Source organism: Sylvia atricapilla, chromosome 4 (genome assembly GCF_009819655.1).
Source record: "Sylvia atricapilla isolate bSylAtr1 chromosome 4, bSylAtr1.pri, whole genome shotgun sequence".
NCBI classification, from domain to species: Eukaryota; Metazoa; Chordata; class Aves; order Passeriformes; family Sylviidae; genus Sylvia; species Sylvia atricapilla.
Genome location: NC_089143.1, coordinates 44,263,126 through 44,283,713, shown reverse-complemented (window position 1 = coordinate 44,283,713; position 20,588 = coordinate 44,263,126). Strand labels below are relative to the sequence as shown.

Genomic DNA, 20,588 nt, shown 5'->3' with positions numbered 1-20,588 from the left:
AAAGGTAAACTTGAAGAATAAAATATGTAAGTAAAACTTAATCTCTGGGAAACTTATTTGGAGCTGTGCAGCCTTTTATCTGGCAGAAGGACCATCTAGAATTAACATTAGCCCCAAATCATCTACACACACAGCACAGGCTCTTTTCAAATGCCATAGCAAACTGAGTTAATGCATTGCACTATTGTCAGTGTGTGGTTTGGACAGGTGATGGATCATCAGTGTGCCAGAACTGAGTTAAGCCATACAATGTCACCTTTGGGAGTTGGTTAATTTTCAAAAGCAAAAATAAATAAAATATGAAAGGCAAGGACTCCTCCTATTCTTCACGTCCAGCTGTGCTTCAGCTCTCTCCAGGGAGAAGGCAGCAGCTGCTGGACACAGAGCTGTGTGGACTGGAGCATGGTGTGGTGAGAGTCACTGCTGCACACTGCTGCTGTGAGCTGCTGGGTCCCACTGACTGCCCTCCAACCACACAGCTGGTAATGGTATTAAAATACAGCCTTTTATCTTGTACCATTAAAAAAATACCTCAGTCTCTCTGTTTTAGGCATCTTCAGGTTACTGCTTTGCAAATTGTGGGAAACCTGAGCAAAACATCTTTGTCTGTTGGAAAGAAGTAGCTAACAAAACTGCTACTGGAAAATATCTACTTTAATATTTTAAAATTTTCTATATTTCAGTCTTTCACTTTTGCTTCCCCTTTTGACTGCATTCTTTTAAACCAATGTTCTGCATGATGGGTTTACTGTGAAGAAATAGTGGAAATGTTTAAAAAAAAATAGTGAAATATGAACTTAAAACATTTCTTTAAAGTTTAAAATCATCCAAACAGGGAAAATTTATTTACCTCACTCATTTACTAAATCCAGTATTTGCAATAAATTGTTTTGGAACAGTGAAGAAATATTCATTATTTGAGGAAATTACTAATCGAGTCAAATTCAGTAATAACTGAAAACAGTTAGCTCTAAACATTTTTTCCTTCTTTATTTTTACATGTCTTTAATTATTTACAAAGCTGAAACATCCTCTCTATTTGTCAGCTGTTAGTGATACTTAGATGCCATCACAGAGGCTTGAGGCATTTGTTTTCTCTCCTTAATTAAGTTATGCATGGTAACTTATTAGTGAATTATTCGCAGGCAAAACAAAACTGATCATATTAAACATGTATTATTGAGTGGGAAGGCATTATATACTTAAATAGAATATGAGGATAGGTAGGACATAAGATATGGTAGGATATGAATCTGCTATTTTAAATAAAGCAAGAGAAGCTTTGCCTAGACAAGGATCCACTTTTATGTGTGTTACATATTTAAGCTACGTCCCTAAGAGACATGGTATCTAAAATCAATAGACACAGTTAAAACATTCATATCCTCACCTTGAGGTATCCCAAGAGTCTGATTTTTTTTCCATTTTATCTAAAGGTGACTGGGCACACTTGGAAGTCCATGTATTTCAGATATTGCAGGCTCAGTGTTTAAAAACAGAAGCAACAGGAAACTTCCTGCATCTGAAAACCTTGACCAAGTAGTTATGCATAAAAAATACTTATCTAAATCTGTATTTAATGTGAGTTGTTCAATTTTTAAACCTCACTCTTTTTTTAAAAAAATAAACATTTTTAAGTTGAATATTCCTGAAGTAGGTGGTTAGAGAGCAGGGAGAAGAGTTACGTAGGGAGAGCTGGCCCAGGGCACTCGTGTGGAGATAACAAACTGAAAGGCAGTCTCAAAATAATACTTTTCATTTCTACAGTGCCTTTAATCTGAAAACCAAAAAACACTCTACAGAGTCTGTGCCCTTGCTGGGCTGCAGTCTCTTGTGGCTATTCCTTTGAGAGGCTTTTCAGCTGCTGTCTGTCCTCAGAACTGGTCTGTCAGTCCTAGCTTGCTACCTCCCCAACAGCAGTCCTGTGCAAATCAGTGCACTGTTCTGAAAAAGCAAATTGAGAAATAAACATTGCATAGGCATGAGCTTCATATCCACCAAACCAGGGCAGTCCAGAATTATGGACACTGAAACAAACACCCTCAAAACCAAACCGAAACAAAGAAATGCACCAAACCTGGAACAGAATTGGTTTTAAGTGCTGCACAATACACAGCTGCAGAAGTAGATAGAAACATGGACTACTCTGAGAATTTTTAGCAGGAGTGAAAAATAGGTTAGCCTTGATTTGGTGAATCTCATTGCAAAAAGAATTTAAATCAGTCCTTAATCTTGCTACAGTGCTTTTCTTTTTTTCTTTTCTTTTTTTTCCTCCTTTTTCTTTTCTTCTTTTCCCTTGGTGATGCTTCCTTTCTGAAGACCGTATAAAGCAGGACACAACAGAAGCATTTGCTTCTTTGGCCTTTTGAGATGAATTATATTTAAATCCAGTTCTTCCAATATCTGGGAGATGATGAGCTTGTGTGCTGCATCCCTTTAGCCAGTTCTTTGCTGTCCTGAGGACTTCATGATTCACCATCACTGTTCATGTGGAAAAGAAAAAAACACCAGAGTCACGCTGTTGGGTCATTGTCTCAGCAGGAAATAACATGCAAGAGTATCTCTAGAGTTCATGAGAAGGTGTTACCAGAAAATAAATCTGTCACTTATGCAATGGATGAACTGATGCTGGCAGTGAGGGCTGCTCTGATTCCTGTCTGATGGTTCATGGCTTCCCAGCACAGCCTTTCTCCTGCTCACAGCTCTCTTTGCACAGCTGAGGAAAACTTTGGAATTTTTGGTTTACATCTGACCTCGTAACAGATGCATTTTCTCTTTGTCCCACTGGTTTCTGCCCAAGTGGCTTGCTCCCCAGCACTCTCTAAATAGTGTTTGTCTCATGCCAATATTAAAAAATGTGACATCTTATATTGGCTGATTAGAATTCAGCAGGAATAACAGCAGGGTTTAAAACCAGATCTGAAGCTAAAAGGGCCACTCATAATCTTAGTATTTTACTTTTTTACGTAAGTCTCTTGCCAAATTGAGGCACGTTCACAGTACTTCTTTCTGTACTGACTTACCATCCACCCAAAACATTTGTCCATAAGAAGGAGTCATTCATCCATCCTTTCTCAGACAGAAAGACTAGGAGGGTGCCCAGCAGCACCCAAGACAAACCAAACCTTTCAGGTGAGGGCACACAGAGGGCTTGTACTCCACGCCCTACAACGACCCATGCTGTGAAGGGGACAGACTGCACTTATATTTCTGGGACAGTAAAGGTCCCTGGAGCAGAGACTGGTCTCTACCCCCTTGTGTTCCACAGATCATCAGCCCTTGCCTGCTGCTCCTGCACACGCTGCCTGCTCCCTCCTGCATGCACAGAATGGGAGCCCTGGCCCAGGGCAGCTGGAGGGGGGGTCGGGGTTGCAATTCTGTGCTCAGGCACAATCAGGATTCTAGCAGTAGGTTTCAAAGGCAAGAGGTTTTAATTCAAATATATATGCATTGAAAAGTGTATGTAAATTTTGAAAATGTGTATATACATATGTTTGTAACTTAGCCTAGAAGGCCAGGGTAGGTGACTTCCACCTATCAGGGATCCCAGGCTGTTGTATCTTGCTTCCTGTGCACAAATGTGCAGCCTTGATGCTCATGAGTACAAATTTTGCCATAATAATAGCTTTGTTTCCTTTTATTTCTTAGTCTTTCACTTTCCCAGCTCAAAAGAGCTGCTGGAAACATCTACTTATCTATATGTAATTCTCTTTCTGACCTTATTTATTAATCTAAGAATTTGGTTGGAAAGAGCAACAGATCTTGGACTGATAAGGTTCAATTGCAAATAAACAGGAAGCAATTTTTTTGTTTACCCAGAAATCCCACCACTTCAAATATCTTTTCACATTGAAATGAAGCATATTTCAAAATTTCATGTGAAATGAAATTTGAAGAAGTAGCCTTGGGGTAAGGGAAACACTCAGCATAGAAATATTTTACCACCACACAGTTCTATTCTTCAAACTTTCAAAAATTTTTATATTAAAAATTCACTTACTCTGAAGAGTAGTTTTGGAACAACCTTCATTCTGAAAATGTCAAAGTGTCATTATTGAAATGTTTTGTCTCATATGTTTTCAAAATTATATCAAAATCATTCATAGTTCAAGACATTTGAGTCTTGATGAACTCCCCCTCAGCATCTCTGTGAAGCAAGAAAACACCATCTCTATTCAGTGTAGCCTTGGGATGTTTCCCATACTGAAATATCAATAAAACCTAAAAAATAAACTACCCTAATTTTGCCCAAACAAAGCAGTCTTTCAGAATCTTAAATTGAATCTAGTATTCTTGCACTTTGTATTCAACTAATATCCCTTGTCTGAGCAGCTCTGAATGTTTTAGAGACAAATCTCCTATTTTTATATTTGCACTTGTTTGCCTTTCTAGAATTCAGGGGCATAAATTTCTCCAATCTAGTCTGATGCTAAGATACCATTCATAAGAAAATTTGTTTAGATTATGTATGTGCCTTTACTCTGACTGAAGGATATTTATCTGAACAGGGTTGCTTTTTTGTATCAAGGCTTAAGCCTCACTATAGTGTTCTAAAATAACTGTTTTACAGGTGGGGAGCTTGAGGTAGGGTGTAGCCCAAAGATGCTTTTTGATAGCCAGGAGCAGAACCCTCTTCTTCTAATGAGGTTAATGCAAATTCAGTACAAAGACACTCCTTTAGCAAGGATGGTAAAATGTCAGCTAAAGCTGGTAGGCCATTATTATTTTTTTTTCCTTAAAATGAATTGTTAAAAATTTGGAAAATAAACTTGATGCTAAGGATGGTGTTGTGCCTAAAAAGCCTTTCACAGTATGAGTTCTGCCCATGTTAGCCTATGGCTGAAGCAGCCTCTGTCCTATACTCACAGCTATAGTCAGTGGTATGCTCAGCAAATCTGCTTTTAGAAAACTGCTGTGCAGCTGCCTCTCCTTAACAATTTTCTCTCCTCTGAGTTATCATTCAGCAGCAGGAAGGGAGGACCCAGATGCCTAACAAATCCGGGATCTTTTCCAGTTGCTAAGGGTAAAATTAATGCGCTTGCTTGCATCTGGAACCTAGGATCTAAGCCTTTCTTTTTTTTTTTCCCCAATAAAACTGAACTAAAATAACAACAATTATTTCACTTGCAATAGGTGTAAAAAAACCCCTTTTATATGCAAGTGGGTGTGGTAGACAAGCCCCATCCAAAAGTTCCTCTGAAACTGCAGCTTTGGAGCAACTGAGCTGCAAACTCAGCAGCAGTGGTGATTTAACATCCCTATTTCACTCCTGGGCAAGGAAATTCTGAAAAAAGGATTGGAGCATTATGACAGTCTACATGGAGAGGTGCAATTCTGCCAGAGGCATGTTCAGCAGAATTATCTGATGCCATGGGCAGCAGAAGATCTAGGTCCTCTCCCTGCCTCTGGCCTTCCCTGATTGCATCATTGCTTCCCTGCACCAGGGATTTCTTGGCACACAGGGTGGCTCATTTGTTATCATAACCTGGCACAGAGAAGCTGCTTTGCCCACTCCTCAAAATGCAGCTGCAGTACAACGGTGCAGGCAAAGGCAATGTACAGCCTCTTATTTCCAGCTGGATACAAAACCCAGAATTTTTAATCAGGGAAAATTGCAAGGGGTTTGGGAGTTCTGGCCAAAATCCTGAGAAACCAACTAGAAAGATTTTAAGCTTACAAGCTATCAGGATTGCAGTTTTACATCCCACTGGGATCGCTGCTTGGACTGTCAACTAGTGCCAGCTCTGGGGGAGTGCTGCAAGGGGGCTCTGGGAAGATCCTTCATGTTTCTCATTCTCATTTTTTTCTTGGAGTGAGACAAGTCCATGTCTGTCAGGTCACAGCTCCAGCCAAAACATCTGGCAGTGGTTCCCAAGAACCTATAGGCACCAGGTGGCAGAGGGGAACTGGGTGTCTTTGGTGAAGAGTGCCAAGGAAGCTATGCTGAATGCTTGTATTAACACCTTGGGAAACTGTGATTAAAGTCTGATCAGTGAGTGAAACTCCATCTGTGCCATCTGGTTGTCTGTCTTGCACCACTTTACAACTGTAAGATTATTTAGCAGTGCAGTTTACAGGAAGAGACCTGTTTAGGAATAAGAGTGTCAAGCCTTTAGTTTAAGTTGAAGTCAAAGTTTCTATATATAAAAATTTTTGAAACTTAAATAGACCAAAGAATAATTCTATAATTACATACAAAAAAAAAAGAAGATTATTTTAGAATGACATTGACCATATTTCTTCAAATAATATAATGAATTAAAGTACCTTGGGTTGGCAATTGATTCTTTTTCTTCTTCTCTTACAGTAGGCAAACATTCACAGTCACCTGGAAAAGGGTAAGAAACAAGACTCTAGTTACTCTTGGCAGCTGTTCTACATTTATTTAAAAAATGCATCAACTTGTATCATGCAGTCACTCTAGAATATACATCTGCAGATGCACTTCTGCACCCTTTTATCTGCATGTTCCCCATAGCATAAATCTTACACCTCCTTCCCGTTGATAGATGTCGCCACAATTTATTTATTATATACATTCCAGTTCTTTATGTACACCTATACAAATGAGCTACTTTTGAGGACTGTCTCCTACACACTGCCATGGGGAGAGTTGTTTGTTAATTTTCCACTGCTGACAGTTGCACCTATGCTTCATAGTTCACCTGGGAATCTGGGCCTGGAGTTTAGGGAACATTAATGCACACACACATGAAAGTATGTAAAATATTTGCTCCCTTCTCTCCACAAAATTTAAAAATGTATTTTACACCACTTATTTTTCCCTGTAGTACACTTAATGACTCTGTTTCACTACTGCCACTCAGCACATTTTCTACAAGAGCGTACAGACCACCAAGGTCAAAACCCCATCATGTGGAGCACTGTGCTAACGCAAAGAAATGCTCCAAAGAGCTTTATGTCCTGAAAAACAAAGCATGCTGAGTAGGTCAGGCAAATGAGCCATTTGGATAGAAGGCAGGGGACCAGAAATGAAAAAAATATCAGTGTTTCAGCATTTCCTAACCAGTGAAAAGCTGTTCATGGTTCAAAATCAGGCCTTAGTTAACTCATCGTTTACCAAAGATCTGCATTTTTTGAGGAGACCCTGGAAGGGCAATGTAGACCCCTTAGAGAATTTGCCTGGGGAATTCACCTGGAAGAAAAATGGGGGGAAAAATGCAAGGTACTTGTAAGTAACTGAAAAGGCAGCTGAAAATGCTGCTGCTAGTAGTTACCGTGCGTTCCAACTGCTCCATGGACTGACAGCCTTGCAAGGGAGGGGAAGGGCATATTCATAGGTTCCTGGCAGCAATTTTAAATAGATGGTGATCTGAACTATGAGCAAATGCATATTTCTTCTACAATACCTCAATGTGGAGCATGAAAGTGTAGAAATACTGGAGACTGAAAGGACTAGATGCTTCAGAGAAACTAGTATCTAACATTAAAACGTGTCTTTAAAAAATACAAATAACATTCACAGCTATAAGTGTGTTTAATAGGAGTGTCTACTGGAAACTGAAAACATTTATGAGATTCTATCACATATTAAAAATAAACTCCCACACAAACTAAAATACTCCTCTGAAAAAAATCTACCCCTGACATTTGTTCAGTTATTTTAGTAGGAGGGAGTCAAGAGCACAACTAAAAATGTTATAGGAAAAGCAGCGATACGCATACAAAACACCTTCCATTGATTTCCTGTGCATGGGATTTACATCAGCAAGCAAGAGAGGGAGGATGGAGTAGGGGGGTTACCGTGTACCATTTTTGCTCATGCTGTTCATCCACTTATCAAGCTCTTCCATTTCTATCTCCATAACAGAGGGTGTGTCTTCTTCAAAAATAGGACTTGAGAGAAGAGAGAGGGGGAAAAAGCATTACACAAAATGCTTAATTCAAATAACTTGCAATGTAGCAATTTTGTATGCCTTTCCTCTAATTCCAGGCACATGTATAAGCTCTAGAAAGTCATCCTAGCCCAGTAATCTGAGAAGATGTCAGCCCAGTGGGTGTGAACCAAGGGGCCACGAACAGATGCCAGGGAGCGGTACTGAGATGCCAGTCCTGGGCAGAGGTAGGGCCAGCTGAGACATAACACACAGCGGGACTCAGATTGTGCAGCCAGAGACATGCCAGAGCACAAGATCACTGCAGCTTCTTGAAAACTGTCCCTGCCATAAATAGAAAACTAAAAAAAATTGAGATTGTTTGTCCCTGCCTTCCTGGAACACATGACAGAAGTACCATTGCTCCAGTGTTAAAAGCTGAAGGCCTAAAGTTTCATCATAGCTGTGACTGTGATTTGTAGTGACTTCAAAGGAAAGGTCATTAGAGCTGCATTTATTTAAATGCCTCTGCGTAGCTTCCTTTTGCTTATCATTCCTGCAGTCATATGATAGAAAATATTCTTTTAACAAAAAAACCCCTTTTTTTTTAATCTCGTAGAGCCAATTTGTGAACTTTTAGCATTGATTAGCAAGGTGGAGGTCAATGAAACGCAATAATAAAAATTATGACTCTGAGAGCTCTCCACACAGCTTCTGTCTTGTTTTCCAAGCATCTAAAGCATTGCTTATGTGGCAGCCAGGCAAGCCTTTCTGCCTCACCTCTGAGTAAGAAGATAAACTTGAAAAACAGGGGAGCAAGACACACAGAGCTTATTCTGAATAGCAAAAGCCTGTGATGAGCCTGGGAACTGATCCCAGTAGCCAGGTATCCTTGTACCTCGTGGCTGATGGAGCAGGGGATGCCTAAGAGCAGGCTCAGTGGAGGCTATGGACTATGGGTGTCTGTGGGGAAGCCCTTGCCTCCGTCACCACTAACTCTTGTTCTCCTGCTCTAGTCTTGCACTTCAGCCATGTACTGAAGTCACACTTTATCCACCTGTTGAGATTGCTTGTTCAGCTGATGGCAGAAAGTAACAGTGTTTAGTGTACACATAAATTAAAAGAGGCAGTGAGGGAGACAAAGGTTAGAGTAAAAGAAATTTTTTTAAAAGAACGATACTCATAAAATTTACCTTTTTACATTTTCACTTCCCAGCTCATCTGGAAAAGAAGAAAGTTGATGTTCATTGTTCTGCATGATATTTATCAATTTTATTTACAGGTCCCAGGCTGCATGCATGCCCTGAATAGGGTCAAGTAAAACGGGTTGCATTTTCAAAAGGCATAAAAACTAAATTGCAGATGAAAGGCAAAACATCCTATCCTGTTTGCAATTTTCAGAGGAACCCATTATTTTGAATCTAAAAGCATCTCATTATTAGCTCAGCTATGCTGGGGGAAGCCCAGTGTTGGTGTTGCAGTGGGCAAGACAGGGCAGATGCACACTTCCTTCAGCAAAACATGTGCTGAGGGAGATGGTATCCTGAAAAGGGACCACTTCTGCAAAGAAATTGTTTATTGGAAGCATTGGGACATTTTGCTACAGATTACTCTCAGGCAATTCAGCTGTGCCTGGCAACTCTTGGAGCTGCTCACGGGGAGAAGGGAAGCAGGGAGTCGGACTGCATGGCAGATTAGATCTCAGTTAGGCAAATGAAGCTGGACTAGCCAGATGTCAAAAGGGATCCAATCTCCAAGACAAAGTAAAAGATGGGGGAGAAAAATGGTGTCACAGACATAATTCTGATACATATCTTTACCTGATAAATATCTTCACTGAAAAACCTGTCTTGAAGCACCCTATTTTTAATTCATTGTTGCCAGTGGGTAATACCTCCCAGTTGTTCCAGCGTATTCCCAGACTACAGAGCCACCCTAGAACCACAGAGCCATCTGCCCCAGCCTTGAGGATGCTCAAAATCCCTGGCTGGCACAGGGCATGAGATCCTAGGATTGTGCTCCTGAAAGGCACCACACTTCCTAACCCTCTGAAGAGTGTACCTGCATTTCAGTCACCCAGAAACAGGCAGGCAACTGGATACCTGTTTGCAAATTCATAGTTGGTTAGAGGGAAACACAGTGATCAGGCAAATGCAACCTAAAAATGCCCTGCAAACTTGAGTTAAAATCTATGTTAAATGTGTTTTACTGTCTGCAGGCTGATGAGCTGACAGCTGCACTCTGACCATGCAGAAATACTGATACAACCATCTCAGAATTCCACTTACCAGCTTATGTGATTTTAATATGACGCCTCAGTTTGTTCTCCTGTGGCTTGACACCCCAAGTTACCAATTCCTTTGCTAACAGATCACGGCACCTTACTGAAGCACTGCTCACCCTACTACACCACCCAGACAGTCTGACCTAGCTCATTTGCTGTGATGTCTTCATAGCAGCCTCCACCCTATGGAATCAGGATTCCTTAAAACTGTTCCTTAAAATGATTTTTTTTTTGTTCTAATTTCATTGATGCTCCAAGCAACTTTACCTTGAGGGCACTATGGGCACTAGAAGCATTAATTTCACCTTGCCTAAAGTTGTTGAGCATAAAGACAGAACAAGCATCTGCAGCCACAGTTACATTCCTGAGCATTCTCAGCATTTCCAGGAGCCAGAGATTGGTGCCAGGACTCCCATGGGTGTGGCAGCATGATCAAGAGGCGCCAAGAAGCAGAAGTAGCTCCTGCCAAGGAGAGGTGTGTGACTAGGTACTACTGGCTGCAGAGGATCTCTCTCTTACTTGTTAATTGTGCAACTACAGTCAGAGAAGGGAATACTAAATGTGCCTCAAAATAATGTTCTGTTAATGTTGAGCATATCCTAGCAACAGCCTTTTGATGCACAAGAAGACAAATTTACCTTGCTTGGACTTTTTCCTTTTATGATGCATTACAAAAAATGTGATCAACAAAACCAGCAGGACCAGCAGCGCCACAGGGACAACATATATCAAGATGGACTGTTCTTCTGCTTCTAGACTGTCCTCTCCGTTCACAGCATTCAGTTCAGTACTTGGAGAACTCTGTGTCTCAAAGCTGGTTTCAGCAGTGCTTGCAGTTACAAGTACTGGTTCATGGTCATCCACAGTTGAAGGAGTCGTAGCAGGAAGATGTGTTGCTGTAAAAGTGGGTAATATCGATCCATCTCCTGATCCATCATTTCCAGGGTCTGTCAAATATATGAGGACAACTTAACATTTTAAGGGTTTCATTAGTATTATCAGTGAGTCACAGTGTACAGCTTTAGTATATACTTCCCATTTGATGGATTAAAAAACCCCAACAGATGCCCCATACACACAGATTGGAAGTTGTGGGCATCGGATGTAAAATTAAATCTCAGCTTTGTCCCGTAATCTTAGCAGTCATGACCATGTTCTTCGGCTGACTTTTACTGGGACACGTCAGCGTGTGTCATCTGTCTGCACACAGCTGCCTTGCACAAACAGACTTCTTTTCCTGCAGGTTGGCATCCGGTCTTGCTCACATGTGAAATTATTCTGCTTCTCAGTAAACCACATCAGCCTGTTTTGCTTCTTATTCTTGTCACATGCATCCCTCTCCTTACCCAAGGAGCCAGGTATTGCCTTCTGGGAGACCATTATGCCTGGTTCACCAATTCCTTTGGTTCACTCATCTCTCTGTTTCTGTGCCTTTCTCACATTTGTTAAATTTGTCTCACTGTGAAAAAACAGAATTGGTGAAATGAAGTCTGGAGGATGCAAAAGCTGCTGACTTCAACTTCTACATGGACTAGAAGAGGTGGTAGTAACATGGGGACCTTACTGCATACAGGTCCAATTAACTGTTCTTCTGACTGATTCTAGGCTGGCTGAAGGAGTGTGTGGCAGAGCATCAGCAGTAGATATTCCTCATAAGTGCTAAGACTGGGGGTTTTGAACTTTGATCTCAGTTCTGGTTTCATTTACCATGGATTTTGCAAGAAAAGTGGCTAAAATTGCCTGTTGGTAATAGTGAAACAAATGGGGTTTTTCTGTTTAGGTAAGACTGTCACTGTTTATGTATTGACTGTCACAGAGTTTAAAAGCTTTAGAGAACTACAGCAAATTCTGGGCTGAAACTGCATTCTATACTGATGCCAAAAATCCTGTTGTAGCCAAAAGTGCAAGAATCAATCTTCAGAAAAATTACAACAGCAAAATAATTTTCTTGGCAAGAAATGAAATGTTTGGGGGGTTTTGTGCTGTCTGCTCTTTCAGATACAATGTTGGCATGGTACACATCTCATTTTATGCAATAAAGCAGGATGGGATTTCTTGACTTTTGCAATTACATGTTTCTCCTCATTCTTGTAAAGTGCTGGGCAGCCAGAGTTTCCACTAGAGTTAGCAAGAGCTTAAGGTTTTCAGCACCTCAGTGCTGGCATTTCCAATCTCACAGGACTGGAACCAAAAGTACTTAGCATTTTAATGCTTTTGTAAACACATTAATCTTCATAATGGCCCTGAGAGATGAGCAGTTATCATCTCCATTTTACAAATGAGAAATCAGAAGGACAGGGATGCTGTCCTTCCCAGGGATGCCAAGTGGGAGAGAAAAACTGGGATTAGAGCGCTATCTCTTGCTTAATCCACTCTGCAGCATCTCCTCTCCCACCAGATTTGTGTCAAAGAGGAGATGAGTATTTCATGAGACTGTATTCAAGGAAACACAATTTCAGATGAATAAAATTATTTGAGTGTGACAGCAGTGTTTTATCTAGATTTTCATGCTGCACATATCACACAGGCTTCTGATTGTTTCATCCTTTCCTAAAAACTAGGAAAGAATTTGAATACTTAATGTAATACTGTGAAGGTCACCAGACTCCTGCACCGCAATAGGACAATGAAAATGATAGCTTTTCTGTGACAAAGCACTTTGTATCAATGGTCTCTCTGTCTCTTTTGTATTTAGTATTTCAGTCAAGAGCAAAACACTATCTCTGCCTCTCTTACAGGTAACTACCCCCTTAGGTGTGGTCCACCCCTTCCTGTGACCTGCTGGCAGTCCTTACTCTTATCGCAGAGGACAGGAGGGAGAGCTCCTCTCCCTTACTAGTCTGGCTGTTTGACTTCTCTTTTCCAAGGTAGTTTGTAGTTCCCAGCGGCTGCAGCCACTCCATTTCAATTGCTGTTGTGCAGAGCGGCAAGGCAGCACGAGAGATGTCTGTGCTGCAGACTGTGGCGTGATGAACTGTGCCACAGGCAGAGCTGATGGCCCACCACAGCCTCACTGAACCTCTTCAATGACCTTGCTTCATTTTCCTCCTCTAGTCATTGCCCTTGAAACCCATTGCCTGCCACATTTGATATATTGAGAGGGACAAGCCTGTTGCTTAAAATAGGGGAAGGGTGTGGAGAAAATACCTTGCTTTTCATTTATTTGTAGAGCGAAAATGGATTTTTCAAATGTCTAAAGCATGGTGTGGCTTTAAAGCAAAGCAAACAGTCACACCTCATTAACTGCAGTGATAAACTTTCAGCTGTGGAGTATATTGTGCTAGATTTCCGAGAGAGATTTTTCCAGTATCTCTGCCACTTTGCATGGTTTTGAACTATGAAGCAGGCTTCAAATCATTTGTCTCTGTGTGAAATAGAATTTCCTTTTCTAGTCTCTAGGCAAAGAAAATGGCAAATCACAGGGAGTGACCTTGCTGCCACATATTTTTTTCACTTTGCATAATTCCAGCGACAAAACAGCATCTCTCTGGGATCACCATTTCCTCTTACAGAGATCTTTTCTATGAGTGAATTAAATACATCTTTCAGCAGAAGGGCAGCCAATTGCACAATGTTCTTGCAAGGATATTGCTCTTATTTCCTGCATTTTACCTGCTGCCTCAACATATCCAGCTCCTCCATCACCTTTGAGGTACAGAGTTCAGCCTCAAGGGATGCCTCACCTGTCACCCAGCAGTTGCTCTCACTCTCAGGCCACCTACACATCACCCTTTTTACACAGTAGGAAAGCACAACCTGCACCTGGGTTGGGCCAGTGGCTTGTATCAGGGAAGGATTTGTGCCTCCAGTCCGGCGGGGAGAGTCGGGCTCAGGCCTCCCAGTGCTGCTGTATCGCCTGCCACAGCCACCCACCCAAGCCACATGAGACACACGTGGTTGACCTCAAGATAGTTGCTATTTTTCATAGTGTTTCAATTTAAAGTGCTCAAAATAGCAAGTGGGCCGTGTTGCAGCTGGCCTGGGTGGCTGTTTGGTGGGGTGAATGGAAGCTGGGCATTACCCAAGGTTAGGACCAGGGTGAAAGAACAAATGAAAATCGGAGATTTTCTGAACTGCCGTTCAAACATTTTCTCCACGCCAGATTTGCAGTGATAATTCATACCATGAACTGTCTTGTCAGATGTGCTGGGGTTTCATCTTGCAGACATCTACTAGCTCCCTGCAAATGGGAATCTTACAACAATACAGCATGACATTCAGGATGGAAAATCAAGGCTAGTGGAGTGTAACAAAGAGCGAGTCACATATGACCATATAGATATCTCCTTGACTTTGCAAAGCCTGTGCCCTTTCTCTGGTTGAGCTCAGCCTCATGCTGTGGGCTACATTCCAACATCCATACTCATCCCTCTGCACATCTTGTCCAAGGAGCAAATGCTCATACAACAACCACATGGGCTTCACCTTTGTCTGAACCATCCAGGGCATGAATGCTGGTGACTTCTTCCTGTGTCAGGGGAAGTGGATGGGAACACACCACAGCTTCAGCCCAGCCTGTATTGCCACTTTCCAAGCTTTCAAGAGGAGAAGGGAGAGGGGCTGGCATGCAGCTGCATCCCACCCTGATGGGAAGGTGGGCACAGCTGGAATTGGAAGCTAAGTAGTTGGAGCTGGAAGTCAGGAAGTTCTTAGGGTTCCACAATTGAGGTATTAGAGAATCTGGAACTCAAGGGACCAAAATACTTGAGCAAGCACTACCAGCATCTCATAAAAGGTTCTATTAATGGTTCTTACAAATTATGAAAAATCTATGTCCCTGTATGCAGATACCATGGTATAAGGTACTACTCAACATTTTTTACTTTAAAAATATGCTTGGATCACTGATAGATTTTACTTGAGTTTGCAGGTGCTCCCAAACTGGCTTTTCATGGGAGACAGAGGTAGTTGAATATACTAAGCAGTTTTACAGATTGGAGTCGAAAAAATTATGTCTCAATCAAACAAACTGCATTTCTTTTGTTGCAGCATTTCTACCTCAGGTTTGTGCTGCAGCACTCAGTGGTGGTGATATGGGCTTCCTGATGAAGTAAGCAGGCAAACAGGTTTCTGAATTCACTTGGATGCAAGGCAAAGGAAAATAGCAAAGGAAAATAGCTGGCAGTCAGCACATTCAGTTTTATTGTAGAACCATCGCTCTCTCCTGCCTTGCCATCAGACTCAAGGACTGGGCTCTCTCAAGGGAATTTTTCAAATCACACTATAGTGCCTACTGACAGAAGAAAAAGCAATGAGATAGAGAAAAAGAAGGAGCTACGTCAGTGGGATAGCCAGGCTTACTAGTTTGAAAGGACAATTTTTATTTCTCCAAACTTTCCCATAAGCTATAAAAATGCAGTGAAAGGAAGGCACGCAAGAAGGTGACAAAACAAGAAAAGGCTATAAAGCTGGAATAAAGTTACCATATCCTATATCACTCTGCTCCATACACACATTCTGTTGGTGGTGTAGTCATACCACTCCACATGGTCTGTATGATCTCTCATGTACTGCTTGGCTCATCTCTGCACTGTTCCTCTCTCCACATTTCAGGTTGCTGCAAGAAGAGCTGTTCCTTGCTGTGGCCAGGGCTTGCCCGGCTGCCTGTTGTGGCAGGTCTTGCCTGTCAGTCTGGCTAGAAGAGGAATCCTTAAAAGCCTGCAGGCTAGCTGTTGGGAGCATACACTCTTCTGATGAGGGAGCACAAGCATTTCAGGGTGGCTAATCTGTAGACAAGATCCTATTAAAAGGAGGTGCTTAGAAAGCGTTATCTAGGTATAACCTGAAAGAGGAAACAACTGTTTAAGCTCATTTATACAAGATGGAAACTGCTTTTCCTCACGGTATTTCTATCCAGCTGAAATGCTGCATTAACAGGCGGTGTTGCAAATTCAGTCACACATCTTAGAGTCAAACTGTGAACCTGTAGTCTCATTGCTCACCCCCAGTACTAAAGGCTTTCCAAACCAATTTATGCATTTAGTTGCTTCTACTTAATCTGATGGCCTTCTGGCTCTGCATCTGAGATACCCGTGCGACCTCACTGTGATGCAAATCTCTCAGCTCTCCTTGCTCTCAAGGACCCTGAAATTAAAGATTCAAAAGCTCCAGAGGCTTTCTAGCTATCATAAAATCTCTTGAGGGAAAAGAGACTGGTGTCACTGACTGAAAATTAGTATACAGCTGATGTAAATGAGAGATTTTCTGATATGTCTCTGAAGCAGCTGAATAAAACAGTGAATGTGTATGTGGCTAAAATGGAGGAATGGTAGTAAATACGTAGGGAGAAGTTGCTGTGTTCAGTAGAATTTTTCATCCGTTTTTTAGGGCACCGCACTTTGGAAAGAGAAAATGTAGCAAATCCTCATTTCTGACATTGTTGCTATGCTAGAAAATTTTAACAGGTGTTTGTAACAGGTTCAAACCCATTTTCAGTTCATTACTGGAGGGGGAACAGGTCAAAGCTATTGCTCCCTTAGAGACCTTGGTTTTGCAGAGAAGGCAGCCTAAGACACTTCTCTGCCAAGGAGAGTCACTGCCTGTACTCGTGGTACAAGCTGCTGAATATCTGGGTCTTTGGTAGCAGTGTTTCTTTGAATGACAATTCAAAACAATAGCACAGAGCCACAGAAAAAATAAAGCACTACCTGCAACCACCCCAGCTCTTCCACTTGGTGATCTTACACGTTTTAGTGTTCCTCTCCCTCACATTTTTTATTGCTCCCCACGTCAGACCACTTATGCTGCAATTTCCTACCGAACACAGTAGGAGATGGCCTAGCCTGGGAAATGACTCAAGGGTCAGAGCATGTTCCTATGGCCTATAGTAAGGGTCTTAATGCTTGTTACTAGGGTCAGCACACACACCTAGGTAGGTCTTCGGGGCTGCTGCAAGGCTGAGCAGTACAGTACCATCCCCTACAGTAGACATGATGCCCTACACTGTTACCTGTAGGCTTCCTGACTGCATTAAAGCAAGGGGAAGTAAACTGGTGCAGCGTCCTCTCAGCATGGAGCTGGGAGAAGGCAAGCACTCAGAGGTGAGACTTCAGGAATGCTCTTAGAGCTACTGGATTAGAGTGATTGTAGCATTGCAGGGAGAAAACCATCCACAAATCATAATCCAAATGGCAAGGCTAGGCTTTTACAAAGTTCTGGCATGGTATGGGAACAGGACTTACAAAGACTTGAATCTGTCTGTGCTGCAAGATTTACTCATACTCTGCCTATTTTGTAAATGGTCTCTAGACAGTAGACAACTTAAAAGGTGAAGACTGTGTCTGACAAAAGGTCAAAAAGCTCCCTTAAAGGTCCTGCCCTGTTGATCTGTGAGCGAGGACGGGTGAGAGCAAAGGGTGTCCCTGGGAGGCTGCTCTCAGCAGAGGAGTTCCTGACCCACCCATGCCTGTGGGGTACATAAGCCCTAAACCTTTTCCCCGCCAGTTTAATTTCCCCCTCAAGGCTCAAGTTCTCAACCTCCCCGTCCCACCCTCGAAGTCAGAATAAGTCCCCAAGTACATTTTGGGGATGGTTGCATAAGGAAAAACTGCCTTTGTGTGAGGAGAAAAAGTGGGTGCTGTCCTCCCCTTCCCCTATGACTGTGGATTGGCTCCATAGAGTCAGAGCTGACAGGGCTTGGGGGAGGGCTCTGGTGAGACTGACTCACTCCCAAAGAGGAACCATTCCGAAATCAACCAGAATTGAAAGGTGGAAGGAAGTGGGGAGTGTGGGGAGTGTCACATACCTGGTGTATGACATATGCCTGGCACTTCCTGCAGCCCCTGATGCCCATTGCAGAGAAGGGCAGGGGGGGCACCCAGTCATGAGCTGAGGGGCCCTGGGCTAAGGCGTCCCCCCTCATGGTGACGTGGTGATGAAATAGTACCTCTCAGTACCCTGCACACGAGCTAGAGAAGCAGGAGCCTGATCACTCTGCATTGCCTTCATTGCCTTCATAGTACTTCTCCATTTCCCTGGGACCTCTGTTTAGCTCTGCCCGCGGCAGGATTTTTGTTCCTCTGACTGCTTCGATTCTGAGCTACACTCAGTGCTTGCAGCATATTTTCTTAACGTGTCTGCAGTGCAGCAGGGCTGTAGTAACACAGCCAAACCCAAACCATTTTATACCTCACTTAGCTCGCTCGTACAGTTAAGCGAGTCTCTTAAGCACAAGCAGCTCAGCAGCATGCTGGGGGCCTGCAGCCCAGCTCTACACCCTGCTTATGGAAAGTTCTGTTTTTCAGAGAAAAAGCACACCCACCAAAACATCTATTCCAGCGGTGCATTTCAGGACATGAAGGGAAGTCCGGTGATATCTGAAAGTGACCATCTTCTTTCCCTGCTTTCTCTAGAGCTCCCACTCACTAAAGCAGCACAGAGGCAGCAAACTCTTCCATACCAAGGCGCTTTGGCAGGGATTTGTTTGACATGGAAAGGCTTACGAGCACTACCTTAGCAAGGTTTCACTACAAGAGCTGCCTGTCATGTTCAGTCACTGGCTGCCAAAACGCCAGTGGAACCCATGACCCCTGCAAACAGGCAAGAGTCTCTGCAACAACACCCCAGTGCCTCAGCATTTTGTCACAAGCTGCTTTTCCACTCATGGTTCTTCTCTTCAGAGGCTCAGAACATATGCCCATGGTGCCGGCCACTTTGTTCTGCAGCTGAGAGTTCAAAATATTTGTCTCCGGAACCGGCTGTTCCTTTGTTAAACCAGTTTCAGTGCGCCGGGACTGCGGAAATCAGCAGTCACCTTTTGAATGGAAGCAGTGCTTTGCCTTTAACTTTGCTATTTAACACTGATGGTATGGGGTTTAAAAAGTTCAGAAAATAACTAAAATTAGGAGCAAAATGCCTGATGGGTCAACATGGAAACTCCGGTTCTCTACACACCTGCAATTTTGGAAATGTAGGAATGGTAGGATTTGCTTGCTGCTGTTCAGGGATAGATCTAAGGGAAAAAAAAGTCAAAACTCAGGGGAAAAAAAAAAAAAAAAAAAAAAAAGGCAACTGAAAACAGAGAGGGTAAACCAGCAAAAAAGCAGCAGAGAGCAAGTCCCCACAGATCTCCTGTCAGTGCTCAGTTTGGAGGGTGTTGCCCTCCAGCTTGGTCCGATGGCTGCAGGCAAGACACGCGGTCCCACCTCGGCAGGGAAAGGCGCTTTCTTACTCACCAGTGCCGGCAGATCCTGCGGCCAGCGCCAGGGCACAGAGCAGGGCACAGAGCCCGCGGCTCCGCATGCTGCCCCGGCAGCGCTCCCACCTGAGGGGCGCTCCGGCTGCCTCCCTGCTGCACCCGAACATCCACGTTTCCTGCTTCCTGCCGGGGAGCATCTGAGCTGCATTTCTTCAGGAGATGGACTCTCTTTGATGGGTTTTAGGAAGTGATGTAATTCCGTCTGGGCCTGTCAAGCGAGCAATGATTGCAAAAGAAAGAAGAAGAAAAAAAAAAAAAAAAAGCAGAAGTTGCTCTTCAGGCATGCACTTGGCTGAAGCACCTTTATGCTGTAGGTGAGAACGCCCACTCTCTTCCTTTCCCTTCACTCCTGACTTTACTACCTTCTGTCTTCATCTACGTGCAGTGCCACAGATCATACAAATACAAACCTGACGCAAAACTTCATACATGTATGTTAGCAGGAAGGTTTTACGTCATTTTTCAGGGCGGTTAAGCAAGAAAATTTCAATAGTGCCTCCCCGTCTGCCTTGGTTTTCAAGCTGTAGTTCTCCCCACATCCAGGGAGGAGACTGCATGCATTTACAGTCTCGAAAGGCAACCCCCAAGTGGGCTGTCTTCAGCAAATGGGGTGAATGGCTGGCTCTCTTAGGAGCCTGTAACTGAGTATTCTCGGCTGGTTTGTGCAGGGGAAGAGACAAAAGCAGAAAACCACATCCTTTTTTGTTATGAGCAGGTGGCTTACAGAGAAAGTGCTGAGACACAGATGTGGTCATGGCTGCAGGTGATAGGGGACAGAGGGTTTCAATCCCCACCAGGATGCAGGGCCTGGCATGGGGGCCACAGTGCCACAGTTGATTGAGTGGCAAGGGGAAAGTAATCCTGCCTCCCTTCCTGATTCCTCTTTGTTTTCACTCCCCCTTGGCTGTCTCTGTCTGGGTGTGCAGACCTGGGCTGTCACCCCCCGCTAAACGCTGCCCTGTCCTCTGTTCCCACCACCCCATCTGCCCACACACTCAGAAACATGTAAGAGCTAGCCAAAGGCTTCCACACATTTCCTGTTGGGTGGTGCTCTGTGAGTAAGAGCAATGGAGAACTTAAAAATTAAACCAAACATTTTCAGTCTTCTTGCCTAGGGTGTGTGGGCCTAGCCAGGGCTCAGGATTTGGATCTGGATCTGAACCATACATGTACCAAAGCAGGGAGGGTGGTTGGACCACAGATTTGGGTTATTCGACTGTAGAAAAAAGTGCTAGCTCCAAAATTAATACCTCTGAGTTGAGGAGAATCTGCA

General features: G+C 43.1%; 1 protein-coding gene across 2 annotated transcripts; it reads right to left on the bottom strand.

The window, feature by feature from the left end:
* Positions 1-805: 805 nt before the first annotated feature.
* TMEM154 (transmembrane protein 154) lies at positions 806-19,642 on the bottom strand. Of its 2 annotated transcripts, XM_066317717.1 has the most exons (6): positions 19,293-19,635; positions 10,758-11,066; positions 9,029-9,056; positions 7,772-7,857; positions 6,268-6,328; positions 806-2,481 (listed from the first exon to the last, which is right to left on the bottom strand). In XM_066317717.1, exons 1-6 carry the CDS (start codon positions 19,450-19,452, stop codon positions 2,466-2,468), a joined length of 660 nt encoding a protein of 219 aa, XP_066173814.1. In that variant the 5' UTR covers positions 19,453-19,635; the 3' UTR covers positions 806-2,465. The 2 variants fall into 2 exon arrangements, with proteins under 2 accessions (XP_066173814.1, XP_066173815.1); XM_066317718.1 differs by lacking the exon at positions 806-2,481 and having other exon boundaries at positions 7,765-7,857; positions 19,293-19,642.
* Between the last annotated feature and the right edge of the window lie 946 nt (positions 19,643-20,588).